The 25,313-nt window shown below is 30.9% G+C and overlaps 1 protein-coding gene across 1 annotated transcript in view; it reads left to right on the top strand.

Annotated features, from left to right (window-relative positions):
* The window catches only part of LOC118182766 (receptor-type tyrosine-protein phosphatase T-like), a 163,233-nt gene that overhangs the window by 41,216 nt on the left and 96,704 nt on the right, over nt 1–25,313 (top strand). Inside the window, exons 9-13 of the mRNA XM_085819657.1 lie at nt 2,498–2,629; nt 6,435–6,593; nt 9,421–9,558; nt 10,373–10,506; nt 23,689–23,878. Coding sequence (XP_085675783.1) covers nt 2,498–2,629; nt 6,435–6,593; nt 9,421–9,558; nt 10,373–10,506; nt 23,689–23,878 — 753 coding nt within the window. The remainder of the gene's footprint in view (nt 1–2,497; nt 2,630–6,434; nt 6,594–9,420; nt 9,559–10,372; nt 10,507–23,688; nt 23,879–25,313) is intronic.

The following is a 25,313-nucleotide window of genomic DNA, read 5'->3' as shown; positions in this document are numbered from 1 at the left end:
AGAACATAAAAAAATATATGACAGCAGTTAACACTATTGGGAATTCTCTAAAGATACTTTTATTTTAAAGCTTTTGTTGTTGAATTTTATGCGGCATAAGGGCAAAGAAAGTAATGTTTCATAAATAAAGTTAAAATATCAAATAAAAAAGTTCGTTTTTTTTTATAAAATTGAACACTGATATGATAAACTGAGAAAAGACTGAAAACGAAACGCATGACAATACTTAATACTCTATCAAGAACTTTACAGAAATGCTGCTTTTAAAAAGTTTGATACTGTTGAGTCACTGATTTGTGAATCTGAAAACCTCTATGACCACAGGATATACTACAATTTTATGTGATATTTTCATATCGAACTATGAGAACAGATGTGTACATGAGCACGCAAATTTATAATTGCCCATTATATGGGAGAATAGAATAATAAAAAATGAATAGTGTTTGCCCTTAACTTTGAGCCATAATTTTTATAAACAAATTAAATCTTATTTTCAAATTATCAACCGGAAGTGAACGTTTACTTAAAGTTCATTGCTATTTTGCCAATTCCATGGAACTGGCAGGAAATCATGTGCTGGCCACATCAGAGAACGAATATAAACTTTTACTAACTATAAGTGTATAAACCGGAGGATACAAGATAGATTTTTTTATATTTCAAAATACTATAACATGAATATTTGCATCATATAAAACATTTCTGCAATTAGAAGTATATGTCTATCATCAATGATCAAGAAACGATTGATAAACGATTGAAAATCACTTGAAAAGTAAAATATTCTTATTTGCAGCTACAAGAAAAATAAATTGCACTTGATTATGCAAATGTAAATAAATCATTATTCACCTATTGAATTGATCCAAAGAGAAAGCATTTTGTTTAGCATCATAATCATTTTGCAAAAACAGCACTGAATTAACACAGAATTCTATGCATCACATAAGATTCATGAACTAGAAATTATTTTGTTCATCTTTGTTTTCAGGGAAGCAAAACGTTTAAGGAAACATTTTAAAATTATAAAATTCGCCTATAATATATTATAACAAAGACGAGATAACCTTGAAAATAGATATACTATCGTTTAAAATTTTATATAATTATAACTAAATACAAATTGTATGTAAATAAATTATTTACTTATCTATTTACAAACTTTCATCTCTGGAAGAAGAACCTCTTAGACTATTGAAGTCTGTGGCACTAGTAGTGTTATTTATTTATTTTTGTTTATTTTTTAAGTGGTCTGAGGTTTTGATTTCTATGTTAAAATATAGGGACTTATACCTCCATTATTTGCTGGACTCTATTATCCATTATTTGCTTGACCATTTCTATGTTAAAATATAGGGACTTATACCTCCCATTATTTGCTATCTCCACTGGTATTAGAAAAAGAAAATCTTAATAGTTCCTTTGTAACTTAATTGTAGAATTGGGGACAGACATGCTATTATAATTTTGTACCTCTTTGTTTGAAACTGAGGTCTCCAGATGGAGAGCTATATTTCTGTTGCTATAAGGTAACCTAATGTAATAACTTCACTGTAGCAGATTTGGAGAACTGTGGTCAAATATGACATTACCTTCTTTTGTGCTCCTGTGAATAACCCAAATCAGGATTGTCCATGTTAATCAATGGATACATATTTTGGTTATACTTACAATTTTCTCCCAAATCAGAGCAACAATTTTTATGATATTTTTTGGTATAGATTCAAGTTCCTATATCCTTCTACCCGTTTTTATTAAGACAGTTAAACGTTTTTTTTTTATTACTTTTTGGGAACACCTACAAGCCCCTGGCATCATTTGAACTTTGTAAAACTTTAATTTTAAATTTTCAGATAATTAATTCATAATATTATTTTTTTAATCGTCAGATGCAAAGCATAGTGAAAATGCTTTTATCACATGAAATACAACCTTTATTTGTCAGACAGGTTTATTTATGGTTTTGACCACAATTAACAAATAACGAACTATTAAAATATTACATTTGTTATATTTATTATGTTAACTATTTAATGCATGCTTTTTAGTATCTGGCTGGATGCGGAATGTCGGTAGATTCATCTTTAGTTTAATTCCTGGTATTAAAATGCATTACTGTATGATTTTTTCCCTGTAGGTCATTTTAATGTAAGTCATTTTCCATAATATGCCATCTACATCCTTAAACAGATAACCCCTGACCGTTTTGCTATAGTTCACAAACCATGATAATTGTATGGAATTTTTCTATTTTATATTAAATAAACAAACACATGAGTCATTTCTTTCAGAAAGTTCTTCATAGTCCCAAATATGTAACTTTTATATTGTAATGATTGCTTTTATTGATTAATTAGGTTAAGGGTGTTAATTAACTCTGTTATATAAGTTAACTGTGCCTCATTTTATACATGAACAAAAAAATGCACTTTTATGTATATTGTAAATTAAGATTTTAATTAGAAATAACATCATTTTATATTTGCAATTTTAGCTTGCCCCAATGGAAAGTTTGGCAGCAGTTGTTCAGAAAACTGTCCTCATTGTTTAAATGGTGGAGTATGTCATGACCTCACAGGTGTTTGCATTTGTGCTCCTGGATTTAATGGCACTTTATGTGAGAAAGGTTTGTTTAATCTCAATGGATTGTAAACTTCATAAACTAAGGAATATAAATCATCCGTGTGAAATCTTTGCAACAATCTGTTACAATTATGATATAATGAATACATAGTTTTGAATTTCTTTAATATATTCTAATATTTATGTGCATGTAATGATAACTTTGAATAATATTCAGATAAAAATATGTAGTTGTGAATTTTGTATTTAAATATACCTAAATATTTATAACTGAATAACAGTGGCAGATTTAAAACCATTGTGGTATATATGTCTTTCACAAACCCCCACAAGCATCACAGAATTTAGCTGCTCTGGCAAAGCAAAACCTATCTCTCTTTGATTGAATTTAACTGCCAAGTACTATAATCAACTGTAGCTCATTATTTTCTCATAGAAGGTATCCAGTACTGGAGCATATTATTGCTACAGAACGAAAGACATTAAATAATTATTGTATGGACTTTTGCAGTGTCCTACTGTTAATTTTTGTTCTTCTTGCTATAGAGAAATAGCTATAGAGAAAATGGAAGTGTGAAATAATCTTTTGGAACCTGGAGAAAAACAAAATAAATTTATGAGGATTTATATTACACATTTATAAACTTTCATCCTGATAACATTTTGGATTAATCTACCATTTTCATGAAGAATACAAAATTTTCATAAACCAGAATTGAATTTACATTCAATTCTATACATCACATGAAATTCATGAACCAGGAATTATTTTGTTTGACTTTGTTTTTAGGGAAGCAAAACGTTTAAGCAAATTTGAAGCATGTCTCTTGAGGCATGCTTGAATTTGTTCCTCAAAGTCATTTACAAAGTACTATCTGTGGTTAATAGTATATCTATACTCTAACAATGATAAATGCAGACCTTTTGCTTTTAATATAAATGCAGAAGCTTATTTACTTTAGGAAAAGAAATGTTCTTGACACCAAGAATCTTGGTTAAGCCTTTTTAATTTTTTCTCCATGGTCCACGTTTGTACTGAATGAAATATTAGTATTATGTTCCTTTAAATTATAAAAAATTATTTCATGCACTGAAGCTCTATAATGCTTTTTCGTGCCAACATTGTTCCTGAACTTGACTCGATGATTATATTCATCTGAATAACCTTTGATAATTGCTTAATAATTGAAGTTTTTATTTACTAATTAACTGTGAAGATATATTACGTTTTCATACGTCTCCTTTATGTTAATTATTATTTTATGCTGCGTAAAGGCTATAATACCTTAAAAAATACAGGATACGGGCAAAATACACTTTCGGGGTAAATTCTAATTCTTTTTTTTAAGTGAAATTTTCAATATATAGTTAACATTCAATATTTTATAAATTTGCTGCATCATTGTTAAATATTTACCTCGTGAATTTATGCAGTAATAATCTCACTGATATTTTAAATACATTATCACCAGCCGTCATCTAGAGGGTACTAACATTAACTGTTACCGTTTCCGCATTACTTCCTCACCAGTACTAATGACACTAAGTATACATGGTGGGGAACGAAGAGACAGCTGTATTATCAATTTCAATCTCGAAGCCGGATGGGCAATGTTACTTGTCTACAAGAACATATGTTTGCTGAAAGATTTTTGCTGTTATCCATAGCTTGAGGAAGCTTGTCGTTTGAATGTTGATTAGTTTCGTTGTTTACAATCACTTTGACACGCACAGTATCAATGTCAGTGGTTAGCATGTATGCGGACTTTGGGCTTTAGTCTGTCAACAGAAATATTAACTGTCTTTCCTTTAGTGAGCACAGAAAAATATTTCTTATTTCTGTTAGATACTTGAAATGGTACCGCATATGGTAGTTCGAGTGACTTTTTTATCCAGTCTATTCTCAAAAACGTGAGAGCATGACTTTAAGCACTTGTGGACAAAACCTGTCTGGTAGTACTCCGTGTTTTGATCGATTTTAAGTTATCCATGTAATTTAGCAGCTTATCACAAAGGCATCAGGGGCAACTTTGGTATTGGATGGAGCAAAGAATTCAACTGGTAGGTTTAATATTTGTTCCGTATACCATTTGGACAATCGATTCATTTTTCTCACCTCGTAGGGTAGATCTGCGACCCAGCAGAATTATTGGTAGTGTTTCAGTCCGCTGAGCATTATTATGCGCTTTTATGGCAGCCTTCAACATTCTATGAAGCCTGTCGATTTTCCGATTGCATTTAGGGATGGTACGCTGTAGTATGAATTAATTTAGCCTCACATATTACATCCAAAGTCCTGAATAATTGTGATTCAAGTTGTGTTTATTGATATGTAAAAATTTTACATGGGACGCCAAATCTGCATATCCAATATGACATTAACTTCGTTTGTATTACTGTGAATAACCACCCAAATTATGATTGTCCATGCTAATCTATGGATACAATGATGTTAATTTCACAGCCTCTGTATTTTGTAATGTTAATTTTATAGCGTCTGGCATCTTTTGCAGCCAAAGAGATCGCAACATGTTCTACGACAAGTCTACTCCCAGAGATTTCCTTCTAAGAAAGAGCTAACTCGGTTTCAAGTCGCTAAGTTCCAACCCGTTAAGCAAATGTTTAATGTGGTGATTTTCACTTGTGATCTTGAGTGATCTCGATGTTGAGTATTCTTTTTTCAGCGGCCGAGTATTTGTTGTTGCAGATATTCTCTGTAAATCTGGGTTCTAATAGGGCGACCAAATAATTGAACATGGCTTCTTTATCCTTGATGCCACTAATTAAGAATTGGACCTTTACTTGGTAAAACCACATCTTTATTTTTTCAAACTAAAATGGCGGAATTTTCACGCTTACCTTGTTGGTTTCTACAGCCGGCTGGGCAGTTTTATCGTCATCCATAGCAAAAAATATGCATTTTAAAGTCACCAATTGATAGACGTCTCCTTTCTGTTATTTTTTGTTTATGTTGGGTGAAGACTATAATACCTTAAAAAATACATAATGCAGTCAAAACACACTTGTGAGGCCAATTTTAATTTTCTAAAACCGAATTTTTCAGTATACAGTTGCTGTTAAATATTTTATAAATTTTCTATATCATTGTTAAATATTGACCTCGTGAATTTCTGCAATGATAATCTAATTGATATTTTAAATATATTACCACAAGCCGTCATCTAGTTTTGCTAACGTCAACAATTACCGTTCTCAGCAATACTATATTATCACAATCACCTTAGCAGAATTCGCCAAATTTCAGAATACAGTAAACTCTCACATCACGTGCATAACAATTCTTTAAACAACCATATGCCTGACAATTTTTGAGTTTTAATGGTCAGCGTCAACATTTTCATATGACCCGTGTCAATGGGATTGTCAGATATTTCTCTCTTTTGTTGTCTGTTTTTAATGCTATTTATTAACTTTAAAACTGCGTGTTCGGAATAATGCCTCAATGCCGAGTTTGTAAAATTTTCTGAGTTTTTTCTAAGCAGATAGGTGTGTACATGGAGAGACGAACAAAACAAAAATAAATTACAAAAAGAAAAATTCATTAAAATTGCATTTTGCTTTTTTAATATATCACGTAATCCGTATTTACTAGTTAAAATTTATATTTTAAATTATTAAAGTGTGTTTTCTTTTAATATGTTAATAATGTTTGCCAACTTACAATATAAGCTTTGATAGTTTTGAATTCTTTTTTAAAATGTCGCCAAAATTGTCCATTTGCATCCAATATGTAATATTTACCAATTAACGAAACTGTGCTAAGGTGATTGTGCTAATGTGTAATTAATTCCCTTGTGAGTATGTTTAATTTATAGATTTTATTTTAGCCTGCTTTCCTGGTTATTTTGGAAATGAATGCAATTTACAATGCTCTGTTCAAAATGAAGAACAGGAATTTGAAGCTTGCATTGGGAAATTGCTATGCTTGCCCGATCCATACGGATGTACATGTGCTGCGGGGTTAAGTGGACATTTTTGCAATGAGAGTATGTATTATCATTATAATGTTTAAATTTGACTTGACTGAAACGTATGAAGCTCAAAATATAGAGATTAATGTGATTCTTTGGAATAGATTATATTAAATGATCACCTTAATATAGTGACTAACTTTTAAGCATCATTGTGCCAAGTATAGCCACACAAGAACTTTCTCTCTCAAAAGCATCATACATGATTGCTCTATTTTGATTATTCCTAAAGCATTAAAATTCCAGAAGCCATGACTATTTATCCAGAATCAGACATATGTTAAAAAAATAAAAGTCAACTGAACAGCTTCGCAGTTTTTAATACTTTTTATTGATTCAAAGTTTCATTTTTTAAAAGACAGAACTTTGTGAATATTTTCCCTTGGATATTTACTCTTTTTCATTTCTGCATTTATGTATTTATCACATATTACTATTGTTATAAGTATACCAAGTACTGATGATATTTTCAACACCATTAATTATTATAAATTTTCTGATTATCCGAACTCCTGTCAAAAAATCGTGAAACAGTATTCATGAGACAAAGTAGTACGTAGTCAAAATAGTTATGTAGCTACCTGTGATGTTCCCCAAAAACCTTGCACGTGTAACCTAGCAACCTAGCACGTGTATGCATCTCTGTTTCTCTGTTTTAACCAATGTCAATGTCCAACTGCATGGATGCTGAGTTTTTGAGCTTTTTTGATGCTTTATTAAGCAAAATTGGATTTCTATATACATGAAAAGAACAAGAACGTAATCCTAAACCTATAATCTCAAAGTCATCAATCTCACAGTTATAAATTTATTGTATTTTTATAATAACTGCAATTTCCTTTTATTAAATTCAGTACGAACTTCAGTAAGAGCTGTTTGGCTGCAGTGTAACAGATATATTGGGCTTATTTTTAACTAAAATTATGCTTACCATTACAGTTTTCACAGCCATGGGCAGTTCTGTTTTAATATCGTATAATCTTGATATCGTCAAAAGAGATTTCTTTCATTTCTTAACTGCGAGTCCTGTACTGCTTACTGGGATGTACTTTTCTTATTGTAGTGGTAATCTTTATTATTTTATGTCATCTTACTGTTTGTAATGTACAAAATCCGAAATCTATTGTCTAGTAAACAAAATGATCTATTATCCAAAGCTCACTCAGAACTCCTTTTTTCTTTTTCTTTCTTTCTTTCTTTTTTCTATTTTCTTTCGCCACGCAGTCTAGGACAGAGAATAGGATACTTAAGAAAAGGCAAGAGAACCATTAAATCAGTTTTTTACCCAATTAGCTTTCTTTCTTCCTTTTTTAAAAATTTTCTTTGTTTCATATATGCAGTCTAAAACAGAGAATATGATACTTAAGAAAGAGCAAGAAGATACTTAAATCAGTTTTTCTCCCGATTAGCTGAGACTTTTTTGCCAAGAAATATCATTATAAATGGCAGTATTGAATCATTGTGTCCCACCTTTAAATGCTTACCAGCTTGCAAGCCACACTTTTTTTTTGAACCGTAAGTGATTGTGAGGGAACAGCAGCATTTTTCTGTTTTATCTATGTCCATACACAGCGAAGCCTGAAGATTTGGGTTTGGCGTTTTTGAATATATGGGTTCTCGTTTTCTAGAGTGCACAGAAAGAATTACTCTGCATGGAATTTACCGTAGTTCCAGGCGTATAATTGCCCCGGTGTATAATGCGCATCTATAAAGTCAAGCTATGTTTCTTAATTTTTAGGTACATTTGCCGTATAACGCACCCCTAGTTCTTCACGAAGAAACCTAAAAGATACATGGGCACTGCTCTTATCTTTTTAGGTCACTTATTCAAAGATTTGTCCTAGCATTTCGAACGATGGGATACCGAATTGACAAAAAAAGGGGGATAATATGTGTGGGGGTTAAATGCTTGAAGAAGTAAATATTTCTGCAAATAGGGTGGATTGGATTCAATATAAATATCCAAAAGAATGCCATTGTAGGGTTTCAAGAAAAAAGGGACAGAATTTGGAGTAAGAATGCACTTCCAACCTGAATAAATTTGTGAAATTAGGAGTTAGATGTTTTTCTTTATGTAGTCATTTAAAGCCGCGATTTTGAAGTGAAAATCCAAGGCTTCAAATCGCCTTTGCTTTAGTAGAAAGAAATAAACACAGTGCTGGTTTCAAATGCAAAGCCATTCCTTTTGTGAAAGAAACTGGAAATTGTATTTTGTTTAAAAAGTGGAATTTGTTTTAAAAATCATATAAAGAATTTCAAGAATTAATTCACAGTCTCTTACAGATTAAGATTTTGCTCTTAACAGTAAAACTAATGAAATACTTAAAACATGAAATTTATTTTAAATATTTTTCTTAGTTTTAAGGGGAAAATTTGCTTAATCTCTTATTTTAACTTAAAGGTTAAGTGTATTGTTACCCTTTTTAATAAGGATGGTTAGTTTTATTTGGCTTCAGACGTGTTTCACATATATCTATGTGCGCCCATTTGTAATACAGTGAGTTTTCTTGTAACCAAAGCTCGGAAATAAGTTTTAAAATGGATAAGGATGAATAATGTTAGGAATTTTGATATTTTATAACTAATGAAATTACATGAATGATTATTAAGAAGCCTAATGCATGCGTATCAATTCCACAAAAATAAGTTTTTACTACTTAATTAATGTTGATGACACTAACAAACGCTTTCCCCCCCCCAAAAAAAAAGTCCCTGCTTTTATAAATTAATAAAATTATTGACATAGCTTTTCCATGAAAACTGATGTATTTTATTCTTCTCTATATAATATGTTAGTTTCAATAATTTATATGGGTGTGCTCTAATAACATCTGTGTTTCAGGCTGTCCTCCAGGATTTTATGGTGCAAATTGCAATGAAAAACAGGTAGGTCATTGTGAGGAAGGAAACTACAGTATATATTCTGGACTTTGTGAAAATGCATGTGCTGATGGTTGGCATGGAATTTATTGCAATGAAAGTAAGTAATGAAATTTATTTCCATATTAGCTGAAGCTTCTAAAAATGCTTTTTTTATATTTCAGGAGTATTTTGAGATACATAATTATATTTTATTATATTTTTTCTTCTTGCTTTAACAGTTAGTTGTATTTTCTTTTGAAATTCGAACATGGAAGTGAGTCAGAACATTGTTATTAATTCCTATTTTCTGTTCTGACCAGTCTTAAAGACACAGAAATGAATGCTGCTTCATACACTACTAATCATACAAGGATATTCTTATTTGATTTTTATAAGCATTTTCTGAACAATGCACCTCTATATGCTTAAGTTTTTCATTAATGGAAGTGAAATTCCTTTAAGTTATATGAAGCTTTCATAAATTGGCAGGTTCGTGCTTGTTACTTCATTAAGATTTAAATAAAGAGAAAATTAACTGATTCATATTATTATTTAAGGATAAGATAAATTATTTAACTAAGATAAATTATTTTGAAAGTAAAGACAAAAAGTCATTTTCCTTGCAAATAATTTAAATAAAATGCTTAAATTTGATTATAAATTCCTTACATAATTGTATATTTTCTTCGTTATTTACAACTGATGATTGATTTATTATGATAATTTAAAAATAAGCATAAACTGTTCTCATCTTGGGCATTAAAATTAAGTAATATCTTATTCTTACTATATCTCAATCAAATTTATAAATAAAGCTTTTGTTTCATTGCAAGTGTGCATTTTTATATAAATGTGTCTCATATTAAAAGTGTACTCTTACTGAATTTCCTAATAATCTCTCGTATGTAGTAATTTCTATTTATTTTCCTTAGGTTATCCTGTTTTAACACATTTACCTCAGTTGCTAAACGTTTCTAAATTTAGTATTAGAATTTCATTTGAAGAGTGGACTAATGAAACTGGAATAGGTTATGGCACACCGAAATATTACCAAGTAATATATAAGGTAAATTATCAAACTGAATTATTTAATGATATTTTGAGACATTTAATAGTAATTTTATGCATTTGCTGAAAGGTTTTGTGCCAAAGGAAAATGAACATTTATACGTATACAGAATAATGTAAAAAGATTTAAAATATTTGGTCTCTTGTATCGTATCTATGCCACTGCTCTTTACAGACTTTTTTTAAAACGATTGTGTCCCTAAATATATCTAGAATATTCTATCTCAGCCAGTGATTCGTGAGCTGGATAAAGAAGGTTCGTAAAAATAATATTCTAATGATGCAATTTTAAATTTCTAACGTAAAAAAATGAAATAATAAATTTACATACATATATTTAGTATACTGTTAATAATTCAAAAATGGAAAATAACTTTAACTGCTTTAATTTTTTTAACCACTTTAAGCACCTAGCACTAGCTCCTATCAACGTGATTTTTTTTTTCATTTAGTTGCATGCAGACAGTAGAGTTAAACGCTTGTTCACAGCTGGGAGAGTTGAGTCGCATTAACATATGTTCGTACTGATGCTTGTAAACCTTATGTGATTTAGTTTGCAATTAGTAGTATATTCCGGTAGCTTCGTTAAGTAAAGTTCTTGTGTAAATTACATTTAATAATTATTATGCATTAATTTGTTAAGGATCTATGTTTAAAAATGAGTTTCTTTAGTCGAGTCTGACAAAATGCTGGACACGCTGTGAATTGGTTGTTCTTCAGCTTCAGCATGTGATTCCGAAATAGCACAGTGTAATGATACAGAAAGCTGTAGTGAGTTTGAAAATATGACAGCAACTATTTACAAATGGATTTTACTTTACATTTAAAGCCGCGATTTTGAAGTGAAAATCCAAGGCTTTAAATCGCCTTTGCTTTGGTAGAAAGAAATAAACACAGTGCTGGTTTCAAATGCAAAGCCATTCCTTTTGTGAAAGAAACTGGAAATTGTATTTTGTTTAAAAAGTGGAATTTGTTTTAAAAATCATATAAAGAATTTCAAGAATTAATTCACAGTCTCTTACAGATTAAGATTTTGCTCTTAACAGTAAAACTAATGAAATACTTAAAACATGAAATTTATTTTAAATATTTTTCTTAGTTTTAAGGGGAAAATTTGCTTAATCTCTTATTTTAACTTATTTTAACTGGGTAAGAACCAGAATCTAAACCAGTTTGTTTATTTTGCGATAAAATTCTTGCTAACAGTAGTATAAAACCATCACTTTTTCGTAGGCACCTGGAAACAAAACATTTGGTACACAGAAATATACCTGTCGGGTATTTTAAAAGAAAATTAGCACATAATGGGAAGTGCAATATCTCTTCTTTCTCTCTAGATTATCTTTTCTCTAGATAATAAAATGACCCTTGAGACATCACTTCGAGCAAGTTATAGAATTGCAATTGAATGAACCAAACTTAATTGGCCTATGTGCAAACGATATCGCAGAGTGTATGATCAGAGAAAAGGCATCATAGCAAATTGACTTGGTACCTTTATCCAACAATACCGTGTTGCGTAGAATTAATGATTTGGCAAATGATGTAGATAAGGAACATTTGAAGGGAATAAAATTGAAATATTCTGTGATCCAGCTTGTTTAGTCAAATATTATATGCAATGTATTATGTGTTTATTGCTTGTCTATGTTAGATATATTTCTAAAAATTCTGGTCAAGAAGATATACTGTTTGAAAAACTTTAAAAACCTATGCTGGAGATGCAACTTTCGATATAGTCAATGGTTATTTTTAAAAAAAATTGAATAAATTGGTCTTAATATGTGGGGAGTTGCACAGATAATGCAGCATCAAAGACATAAACTTTTGTGACGCAGGTAAAGAAGATCAGCGAGAAAATTGAATGGACTCATTGCTGTACTCAGATAAGCACTAAGCATGTAAGCATCTTCCTAAAGAGTTATCTACTACTTTAAGTTGTAGAGACATTAAGTTATTTCGAAGCAGGACAAATGAGAATGAAAAATGAGCGAAGCCTCGCCAGGACTCGAACCACGCCCCTCTCGAATACGTGCCGAGTGTGATGGCCACTACACCGCGAAGGCCTGCTAAGAAGACGGGAGAAATACTTTATATACTTCTTCTTTTAAAGGAGATCGCTCAATCGCCAAATCCTGGTGGTGGAGAATCGTCATCCACCACCTTTTTTTAGTTCAGGCGCCACTGTAGACACATCAGTTTATTTCGAAGTAGGAGAGATGAAAAATGAGCGATGCCTTCCCCGGGACTCTAACCTCTCAAATACGCGCCGAGTGTGCTGACCACTACATCACGAAGGCATGCTAAGAAGGCGGGAGAAATACCTTATAAAATAATTATGTAAAAATGCAAATTTTATAAAATCGAATGACATAAACTGCCGTCTTTTCTTACATAGAAATTCTGATCTCAGGGGTTTTTCTAGTTGTGGATTCATTGACAGGAAATTGCTCGGCAAAATATAAGGTTAGGATGCGAAGTTGGTTTCGGAAATTCTAGATAAGAAAAAAAAAGGGGGGGAGGGGAATAAAACAAAAAAAATCTGAAAGCTTTCAAATTTTGCATTACGCCCAAAGGGACGTTTTTAACGTTTTGTGTGTTACCTTTGTGTTTTAAATATTATATTCCTTGCACTTAAACCATAAAATTCAATTCAACAGCAATATCGCAAAATAATTTTAAAATGAGCATATCTGTAGAATTTCCGATACACATTCTCGCGCGCTGGAGATAATTTGTTTTTACGTACAGTGTTGCATTGCTTGTTTTGAAATCGTTGAGTTTATTACTCAAAAAATCGTTAAAGTGCTACAAAATATGAACTCGGTAATAAAACAAATTTTAAATTCCAAATTAGGGCTTCTGGATGCCCATATTCGTAGGAGGATTACGTCATTCAAAATTCGATGGTTCTGATACCGCTGTTTTATCGCAATGTGAGAAACATATGTACACTCATGCATATTCTTCATTATTTAATTTCTTTAAATATAACACAGGACAATAATATTTGGTGGCAGCAATTTGAAAAGAGATTCGCCGTTTATAGTGAATGGACGCAAAATGCTAAAACGAAATTAATAGCCCTTCTGGGATAACGCTCTTTTACGATAATAAAGGACCCTTTTGCTTTTGTGTTGCCCATAAACGAGATTGTTTTAATTTTTCCTTTATAAGAACTTGGCCACTGGGCGGTCTTCACGTTACGGTGTTTGATAATAACTTTAAAAAAACGTTAAGATTGCTTATGTGTGCAGGCGGCTATCTTTGTAAAATAAGTATTGAATGAAGATAGGCGCCAGTCTTAGTTATGCGTTATGCACATGGAAAATGTAGAGAAATTTATTTTTCATCGTAGGAGAAGTTTTGTCGGGGCGTGATGTTTTTCGATTTTTTCCCCAGGGAGAGGAAAGAACTCTGAGGTTATCGCACGCTATTGAAAAAGATGGATGTGAGGTGCCTAGTAAATTTTTACTTAGGTATTATTGGCTGGGATAAGGTTGTGGCAGACTGAAATTCACCAATTAATTTGAAATGAGGAGAATTTGCTTTGTTCATTGCTACATAACTGATAATTAGGCGAGAATTTAAAGGAAAGGAGATTTTGGTTGAAAGGGGGATCAGATTTCGTCAGTTACTAGTTTTGAGTTGCATATGGAGTTGGTGAAAGTAAAGATGAAGAAGGAGTAGATTTTGTTGAAGGTGGGAGGCTGAAAGTCTCGTTCAGCTACTTGTTTTGAGTTGCAGAGAAAGGTTTTCTTCAGCAGCTTGTTTTTAATGAGATACGGAGAATTTTCTACTGGCTTTTCTTCGTGGAAGGGGAGTTTAGCTTCTACCTTTCCCGCTTCGAATTAGAGCAGAGTTGAGCAATATGCAGAAGGAAGAGATCATCATTTGGGGACTGTTAATTAATGAGAGGAGGAACAGAGGAAAGTGAACGTACCAAATTTCCGGACCTACCGATTTCGATTTTTTGGAAATTATGATCCCTTGGTCCGACAATCAACGATACCTTTTCGAGATTGTTATTTAATGAGCCGAGGTACAGGTGAGCGTTACCGTACCACATGCCCAGACCTAGTCATGTTCGATGTCAATTTTTCGAAGTTATGAGGCCTTAGTCGACAATCAGCGATACCGTTTCGAGACTTATTTAATGATCGCAGAAAGAGATGAGCATTGAACGTACTAAAAACTCCCAGATTTAGAAATGTCGTTTTCCCGAAATTATGAGGTCTTGGTAGACGATCAGCGATACATTTTCGAGACTGTTATTTAATGAGAGGAAGTGATTTGCAAGTAGAAAAATGTTAGGAATCACTGTTTTAGAATGATGAGGTACAGATTAGACACATGGTTTTAAGAAATCTGTCAACTATAATTCATTATGTCTGAGTTTAAATTTTTGCACAAACCTATGGAAAGCATATTTCATGCTTGTCAATAAAATGTCAATAAAAGCATATTTCATGTCAATAAAAGCATATTTCATGCTTGAATATGTCCCTCCCCTGAAAAAATAAAAGAATAAATAAAATAAGAAATCTGAAAGGGCTCAGATTTTTAACGGTCGCCCTAAAGGGTTTGTCAAGGTTTTCCCATGCTCTTGCTGGGCATGCGGTCTAACAGTTTACTGTTGCACTCACTCCTGCTAACTCATTTCTTTTTGTCATTTTGGCTTTATTTTTCAGCATTATTTTTTTCGTACATTTCAACATCAAAATTACAAAACTTTCAAAAGCAGCACGTGTTTAAAAATCCAGATGAAACACTAAGTGTTGGCATACATTTTTCTATTTTTTTCCAGTCTTTCCTAAGTTTAGAATATCAATAAACAGTTTTCTTAGTAAACAAAAACACGTCTTGTAAAACTTTTGTTTGTCTTTTTATTATTAATATTTTGTGTATTAAATTTATTAATTAAATATCATGCTCTTCACACTTACACCACATAAATTCAGTTTTAATAGCAAAATCACAAAATATTAAAAAAACGCATATCTTTAAAATATACAGTCTCACACGCTGGAGATGAATGTTGTAATCCATATAGTTCTGCCATTGCTCGCTTTCAAGTCATTGGGTTTGTTAAAAATTCATTAAAGGTTTACAAAATAGGAAGTATAAGATTCAAAATTCGGGCTTCCAGGTGCATATCTTCCAATGGAGGACTGCGTTATTCAAAATTTGATAGGTAGGTACTGCCTTTTTTTCATAATGTGAGGAACAAACATGTAGGCAGATTCTTCATTATTTAATTTTTTTAAAAGTAATGCAGGTTGATAAATTTCGTGGCAGCAATCTGAAAAGTAATTCAGACATTTAAAGTGATATGCCTCCAAATTCAGTTTCGAGACTAATAGCCCATTCGGAAAAAATATAAAAATTACTGGAGGTGCCATTGATTAAGTTTTAGAGTATCATATAAAAATATTACTAAAGTTAGCTATGTATGCATGTTTTTAAATATAAATTTTTAAAAGATTCTTTTTAAGACAGAAATAGATAAATATAGAAAAAAAGGTTTCTAATTCCTGTATGTGAAAATACTGATATATGTATATTAATTTTTAAATCTAGTAGAGTTTATTAGTTAACTATCATCGCCCCTGAAACCTATTTCTTTCATTTCTTCAGTTTTTTTCACTTGAAGTTTGTGCAGACTACAGTATGGCAAATTTATTCATGTAATGTTAATTTCTGTAGCATATTATTAGTTTGTATAACTTTTAATTTTTTCATAATTTTTATTATATGAAATAGACAATAAATTTTAAACTTATAAAATAGCAAATTTATATAAACTATACATGAAAAAGGTAAACTTTTGGAGATACTCGATAGATACTTGAATGAATTTTCTTTCTTTCTTTTTTAAAGTTATTTCATATTTTCCTAAATTTCAAAAATGAGGAAAAGTAAATGAAGGGCATTTTTACGATACAGCAGCTAAAACTTTATTCTTTTTTTTCAGTTCTGTTTCACTAGTCTAGAGCCAGACATTTAGTTTGCTTTTTGTTCACCAAGCAGTGGGTTCAAATTATGAAGTATGTTGCATCACATGAACGTACAATGATGCTTTCTTCTTAAGTATGGCAGTTTTTTAAAAATTTCATAATTTTATAAATAAAAGTATACGCGTTTTCACTGTGATCATCATTTTTTGGAAGGTCATCTAGATTTCGGAAAATCTTTTGGAGATGTTATGTATAATTTTCTTTCTGTGTTGTGCAAAAATTAATGGTGTTTCTATAATACGTTTGTTGTGGTATCTTAAGCACTTCACCGTTTGCCCCGATAGAGTATCGTCAGTTTGAAATGTTTATTTAACCGTCAGCGACGGCAGACTATCGTCGAGGTGAAATTTGGCATGAACCGTGACCCCCGAGAGAGATTCGACGCTTCTTATTTTTCCTACCCCTCAGTACCAGTCGAAAAGGAAAAGAAGTGATTGATGGCTTAATTGACCAGACTCACTCCACAGATTGTACCTGAAAAGCAAACGACGGGGGATCGCTTTTTCCGAGGGAATAATCCCCCTTAACACAGATTTCGAGAGATGCACAACAATTCACACACCTTCCCATTAACTGACAAACAAGTCTGAAGGTTTTAAATGCTATCCTTTCAAATCCGAACGTGGCCTTTTTTTTTTTTTTTTTTTTTTTTTTTTTTGAGTACATACATTGTATACTCTGAACTCTTTCTGAAGTAATAAGAATTTCGCATAGAAATAATTCCCTTACCCCTTCATGATTAACTTAGAACAAATAAAATATTTTCTGTTTTAATTTTGATTCCTTGAAGAATTTTTTTTTTAACTTTTTGAATGTAGAGAAATGAATTCACTTTGAAAACGTACCACTTTTCAGGTTATTTGGCTGTTTTTTAGTTGAAGTGATTGTATTCGCTTTTGTTTTATTTTATTACTGTGAGAAGTAAAGGAAGTTTATAAGCGCGAAAATTTTTGGGGTTCATATTTCATCGGAAATATCAATTTTGCCCGTTCCCAAATTTATTTTCACAATCCTTTTCCAACTGTGCGTACGGACAGAATAAAGAAGTCATTTTTTCTTAAATGGGTAGTTAAACAGTAAAATAGATTCCAAATAGATTTTTTTTTCCTGACATCTGTATGGTACGTACATACGTATGTATGTATCTCGCATAACTCAAAAACGATTAGTCCTATAACAATGAAATTTTGTATGTTGGGCAGCTATAACATCTAGTTGTGCACTTCTCTTTTTTATTCCAATCGGCAGTACCAAATATATATATATATATATATATACTGCCCCTTACCAGCTTAAATGTTTTTACACGGCTTTTATTTTATTTTTTCAATCTTTGGTGGTAGTCATGTATATCCAATTATGAAAGTATTATAAATGATGAAAATATGCATGTTTTGACAATGTCAAATTAAAAGAAAAAAAAATATTTGGATAAATATTGAAATCTATCTTTCAATGTGTTCTTCAGGTTCCCATGCCTATTTAGGCTAGTTCTGTACTCGTTATGAAAAAAAAAAGTTACAAGAAGCTTGACATCTGCACGACAAAAATTTCCCGGGATATTCAGTGCTATTTTTCGTCTCATTTTCAACTTGCACGAGGGATCGGTTAATTAGAATAATTCGAGAAAATAAGTTTAAATGAAACGCAGAAAAAATATGTATGATGTAAATAAGTCGTCTTGTGGTGTTCACATCAGTTTTTTTTATTCTTCTTTATGTTCATTCCCCAAAGTATTTCGGTTTGGTTTTAGATGTATACGGCAAAGCATTCGAGGGCTATTTGCATAAGAGGAGGGATGCCTTCGTAGAGGCCTCTGTAAGGGAAACTGGCTCGTATACATGTTACAAATCGGAAAACAACGAAAGCGCCCATGCAGCCAGCCTCTCCGCAGGGATTCGAACCCCAGACCAAACTACCAGTTTTCAGCGAGTTTACCGCTCAGTTGCTGGTGGGCTCACAAAAATAAACGAGATGTTTTCATTTTTTGGTCAATAGTTTAACTTATTTTTGGAAAGAATAAATCTTAATTTATTCTTCTTTGGTTATTATTTCAGAAAAAAAAAAAAAAAAGTTGGAAAACTTGTAGGGAGGGAACTAAAATGACTACTTCTTGTATCCATAATAATAAAAAAAAATTTTTTTTATCCTTCTGGAGCGTCTAAGTCTTCTTTATTAGGACTACAGCAAAGAGTGGTTAATATCTCTTGAGAAGAGAAATAAGAGGGCAGAGGATTAATATAAAAGTGATAAATAAGTACATAAGTATAATTAAATAATTAAAAATAGAGTAAATAAATATAAACAAAAAGATGTCTAACAGCAAATAAACTCATATTAAAATTAATAATCCCAGAATAAGAATAAAATCGAAAGATTAGAATCTTTTTGCTTGTGGAAAAGCAAAAAGTAAAAAGAAAAATTCTTGCATCTGCAAAAAACAGGCTCTGGTCGCTTTTCAAATCAGGCTGCACAAGCTATCGTTTTAGTTTGATTTCCACAAGACTTCTAATCACTTGATGTTATCCACAATCTGGGATTATCATTTTGCATGTTATTTTATTTGCTCTTTTTTTAATACATATTAGACTTTTTTTTAATCTAAATTTATTAGCCCAAAAGAGCTATTAGTCTCGTTTCGGAATTTTTGCTTTGAATCACTTTATTGCGTCGAATCACTTTAGATGACCGTTTCACTTTTCAGATTGTTGCCGCAAAATATGCTATTTCTTTGCATCATTTTTAAAGAAATTAAATATTGAAGAATTTGCATGGATTGTGAAAAAACGATGTTACACAGAGCCATCAAATTTTGAATAAAGCAATCCTTCACGCGAACATGTGCACCTGAAATCGCGGATTTTGAATTTCGAATTTGTTTTATTAGTTTTTCATATTTTTTAAAACTCTAATTCATTTTCAATTAATTGAAAACAAGCAGTGGCTAAATAAAACATTTTTATCTCCAACTCGCCAGACTGTTGCCATTCGGAAAAAGATGTAAGATATATGTCTTTCAGTATCAGATATGCTATGATTTTGCTGCTGAATAGAATTTATGTAGCGAAAATTTATATTTGATGAATAAAGTTAACATACGAAAAGTTAGTATTAAAAAGACAAAAAAAAAAAAAAAATGTGTAAGCTATCTTACTAAGAAAACTGAACACTAATATTTTGAAATGAGAAAAGACTGAATAGAATATAAAAATGTATAGCAGCTTTTAACATTGTATCGGAATTCTAAAAATAGGCTGCTTTTAAAAAAGTGATTTTGTTGTTGAACTAACTGTATGTGCGATGAAAGCGATGCTTATTAATAAAGCTAAGAGGACAAACAAAAAATGGGTTAGCAAACAAAAATTAATTGAGTGAGTGCAATAGCAGATTAAGGAATCAGCGAGAGTGTTAAAATACCTTAACAAACCCCTTTTGGAACGATCGTTAAAATCTGAAAAACCTTCGGATATTTTGTTACTCTGTTTTGTATTTAATTGCGCTTATTTTGCACTTTTAGATTTATTTTCTATGAGTACTTCTTCCGACAGTAATTTGATCTAGATTTTATATTGTGCATGTACCTAAAAATGTAAATAAAAGCAACATGATTAATTAATAAATGTCTTCATTATTGGTTAATAATTTATTTATTAAATTTAAACTTTTTATATTAATTCTTATTAATCAATTATTAATCAAATATGATTATGGTAATTATGATTATTTAATTTTCTTAAATAGTTTCTCTACTCCGGAACACATTTATTTTCCTAGAGTATCTACTAAAGTATGGCAATATTGCAGCTTTCTGATAAAGGAAGATTCAAGCAGGAGACCACCCAGTAATTTCTTTCTTTCTTTTGTTGTCCACAGCTTGTACCCGTTTCTTAATAAGATGGCTTAGAGAACTTTTCTTTTTTGTTTCTTTTTATTACTAAGTTTTCGTATGTGAATTTTATTTATTAAATATAAACTTTCGCTACATAAAATTCTATTCAGCAGCAAAATGACAAAATATTTGATAATGAAAGAGAAATATCTTATTTTTTTTCCGAATGGCAACAGTCTCGCGAGTCGGAGATAAAAAATGTTTTATTTGGAATAGTGTTGCCACTGCTCGCTTTCCGATCTTTGAGACTGTTAACTAATAGTTAATTAAAGTATTACAAAATATGAAAAAATAATAAAACAAATTCGAAATTAAAATTTGTGCTTTCAGGTGCACATGTTCGCATGAAAATTACATTATTCAAAATTTGACGGTTGTATCTACCATCATTTTTTCACAATACATGCAGATTCTTCATTATTTAATTTCTTTAAAAATAATGCAAGGTGATAACATACTTGGTGGGAACAATTTAAAAATGATTCAGACATTTAAAGTGACAGGACGAAAAATCCCGATATGAGATTAATAGCGCTTTTGGGCTAATAATTAAATGTATGAAAATATATGAGAAGTAATTCGAGCGTGTTTTATTACAGTGCATTAAGAAAAATAGTAGCAAAACATTATTTATAGCTATTTCAAATAAGCAAATATACTGATTTTTGCTTTAATTAACAAAGCTTTTATTTCACAATCAAAAATGGCATTTGCATTTGAATAACTTTCAATCGATTTTACTCTTCTTACTAATTATCAGATGCAAATCGAAAAGTCCTAAAATGCATAGCATTAGATGAGATGGATGCGAGTTTTTAACACGTTTTATCATCACATCATTACCCCGAATACACACACACACACATTTATATATATATATATATTATATAAGATATTAAGATATTTTATTTATTTTTATGTAAGATTTTTAATTTAGGAATATTTCGTACGAATATAGTTTTATTATTTATAAAATGATGTATGATATATTACAGTTTAAAATTATTCCTATATTTAAAATAATTATAAAAACAGATTTCCAGGGACGACATAGCTTGGTCTTAAATGGTAGTGTGGTCAAAGCTGATAATATCTCCTCTACGAGGTACCAGCTTTTGTGTTCGATGGTCGCGTTATGGTGTTGTCACTGACGCCCTTGAGTGTGATAGGTACAGGGTTCAGGTTCATTTCAATAGAATTTCTCAATAGACCTCACAGGTAGTGGAAGGGGGAAGGAAATATTTCTCTCGTTAACTGAGCTAAATTTCAGACACAAAATGTTTACCTTTGGAAGAGAAAAATGGTACAAAATATAGAAGTTTTGCTCGCCGGTGAAGTGGTTAAAATGTATATAAACTTTTGTCATTTTCGTTTTCAATTTCAAATTAGCATACTATTCTACAAGATTTTAACATTAGTCATTAAAAATTATTCCAGGTTAGAGACAAAATTCATGGTGAAGCAAACATATTTTTTTTTTTTTTTTGTTTCATTCTCTAGTCTGTTTGAAGTATTTAGGCATGTGCAAAATGTTCTTTGATAAAAAATTAATCATTCATCTTTTATTCTGTAATATTTAATGGCATAAATATTAGTTCATCTAATGTAATTGGCTGTGAAACTTTCATTATGTGTTATGTTCATTAGAATAAAAAAACTAATTTGGAGACTCAAAGATTTAGGTTCTTTATAGGTTTAACTGAATATACATATCAAGATGATGTGATAAGTGCAGAGTGTCTTCAAATGATATTCAAAGTTATCCATTAAATTCATTAATAGGCCTATTCAAAAACAAGGATCTGAAGATCTATCAGTTTCAGATTTTCTAGCTATACAGTAACATCTGATATTAACTCATCTAAAAAAGTAGATCATTGCTATATTTATCATTCCTAAAAGTTCTAGCTATTGAATAAAATGTATAAGATCTTAATTCTTTCATTTCTGCTTTAGATTTGAAAAAAATACGGTTCTTGGTTTTACTAATGATGCCATTCTCTTCTGTGTGTATTTCTATTACTTTAGCCAGAAACTACTAGAAACATTTTTGATGTTCTCTTTTAGTAAGCACTATAAATTCAAGTACCACAGTTATTACCTACTCAAGGTTAATCATCCCTGAGTTGCTTTTATAAATGCATTAATTCACTGTATTAATCAGATTTAAAACCATTTTTGACATCCTCACGAGCTTTTTGTATGCATGTGTACTTTTTTCAAATGTTATATTGACATCGAGAACAACAGCTTCTTTTGATTTGTGTAAATCCATGTTTGGCATTATTTTAATTAATCTTGAGTACCCTCTGTCAGTAGTTTTAATTGCTAAAAGTTTTTTATCTTTTCATATTATATAGAGTATATAATCCTTATAGTTTAGAGATATTCTTCTGGGTACTTTTTGCAATATTTATTTAGCATCATAATTAGTCCTTTCTGTCAACTATTTTGCTAGAAAAAAGCTGAAGGAATAATTCTCCTAATTAACATATTATTAGGTTTATTTTGGAGCAGGAGATATGAACAATTAGCTGTATGCTCTCCTGGACTCAAACTCCTGACCTTGGGATGCTATCCACAGATGCTTCCAATTATACCATGAAGGTATACAGTAAGGAATGAAAACATTCGTTGCAACTTTAATTTAACTTCAGTCAATTAAGTTTCCCCAGTCTAGTTTAGATAAGATATTAGCTTCTGCAGCAAATTTTGAGTTGTAGTCAAAATAAAGTATTGGAAGGCTTTTTGACATGAGCAATAAATGACTGAAAAACAAATCTCTCACATGTGAAGAAATAATCATTTGCATATTGATAACTAAGTGGATTGTGCATGTGTATATCACTCAGCATATTTCTCCATAGTTTTAGAAAAGAGGACCTGCAAAATCCTCTCTAGAAATTTCAGATGTCATAGCATCTTTCGCTCTTGTAGAAATAGAAGCTCTATTAGAAATGCCATAGAAGTATTTCTTCTATATTGTTGAACTTGAATTTTCTAATAGTTTTTTTTTTTCTTTTGCATAAAATCCCGATGCTTTGCAACCATATTCCAAATTTGAAAAACATTAAATATAGAAAGAATTTCACTGAATTTTCCATTTGTCATTTCAATTCTTTTACAGCTGACAAGCCATATCTGAGAGCAATTTTTATTCACGAAAATATTTAAGAAAAATATATTATGCACTTTATAATTTGTGTTTAGTTTCTCTAATGTTGTAATTTTTCCTTTTTTAGATTCATAATATCAGTTATCATCTTTTTAACAGGAAATGATTAATGGTTCTTGGCAATTTGGACCACTGATTGATACATTAGAAGGAACCAAAAATTATGAAGTAGAGATTATCAATTTACTACCAGGCAAACAATATTTTGTAGCGGTTATTGTCCGAGATATTAGTGGCAATGCTCAGAAGTATGATCTTAGTATGCTAAATGTTACAACTGTTTGTGATCGTAAGTATACATCTCTATTTAGTCAGATTTTAGGAATGTCAATAATCAGGTATTAATAATTCCAATCTGTTCATGTTAAAAAAATTGGTATTTGTATATTATCTGGTGACCGTGCAATATTGTCGCCTAGCAGCGTGATTTAGAGTCAGTTATAAATAGGTATGATGTTACACCACAAATCACAATGTCTGCATTCTCGATTGAATCTTGATAAACCACTTTTTTAAAACCAGGATATAGATTAACTATCATTATTACAATTTGCTTCTTACATTTTGAAACAAATGTCTAAAATTTGGTTCCTGCCTTCTACAGAACAACAAGGAAAGGATTATTTTCAATGTTAAGTGATACTACCATTAACAAACGTATGCATTAATAGACACGATACGGTTAACAAAACAATAACAGATTGGAACAATTACTTCAGCGTTTGAACTCAGCGTTCTAAATAAAGCTTTCGGTAAAATCAGAGGGCCTAACAAAGTAGTAGAAATCGCTGAAAGCCTTTTTCGAAGTGCAGAAACGAAGCGGGTCAAATATTGATTGTTTATTAAATAAAGAAGTGATAGTTCCTTCAGAATTCCGCAAGAACGATTGGTGAAACTTTGGTGGGATCTCTTATCAAATTTTACAGTTCAATGGTAGCCAACTTTCATGGTCGATATGGGATAATACGTAAATAGCAAAAAATTTAAATAAATGGATTTCAGTGCATGCTTAAATTCCGATATAATTACTATTTTTATATTTTTAAATGTTATAAAGATCTCCACTGTGCAGTGTTTCATTAAATAAGTATTTTGTTTTAAGTTAGATTTTTTTATACTTTTTGGTCAAATTTTGATAAATTAAAACTATTTCTGTTCTTCTAACTCTGTGGCATTATGAAATGTGTGAAATTTTTTAGACTGCCTTTAAATATTTATATGATTAATATATCATTTTTATTGCAGATGCGACTTTTGTCTGATCTCATTTACTGCATAGAATTTAACAGTTAAACTATATAGAACTTCATACTATATAGAAATTTTTATTTAAAAGTTATAACAGATTACTACAAATTATCCTTCCTGCTTGAGAATCTTTATAATTTTTATAATTGCAATTTTTGTTATTTTTAAACTATTTTTAGCTTTTTTTATTTTAGAAAGGAACGTACAATTAAATAAATAAACTTAAGCATTGCATTAAATAAGGACACAATAAATTTAAATAAAACTCTATTTTTCTTTTGAAATTTCTTGGTAATAAACATGTTTATTTTGATAATTTATTCAATCTATTTTCTCATTAACGACATGCCTCTTTTTAGCTATTTCATTTTTGCGAATATGCTATAAGGTTATTCTCCCGCTTTCCTAGCGTGCCTTCGTGGTGTAATGGTTCTGCACGCTGCGCCGGTGTTCCAGAGGTCAGTGGTTCGTTTCCC

The sequence above is a fragment of the Stegodyphus dumicola genome, chromosome 6, assembly GCF_044657685.1.
Source record: "Stegodyphus dumicola isolate Sdum_Otavi_A_Nest chromosome 6, ASM4465768v1".
Lineage (NCBI taxonomy): Eukaryota > Metazoa > Arthropoda > Arachnida > Araneae > Eresidae > Stegodyphus > Stegodyphus dumicola.
The sequence above is the reverse complement of the archived record's forward strand: the minus strand, read 5'-3'. Positions and strand labels throughout refer to the sequence as shown.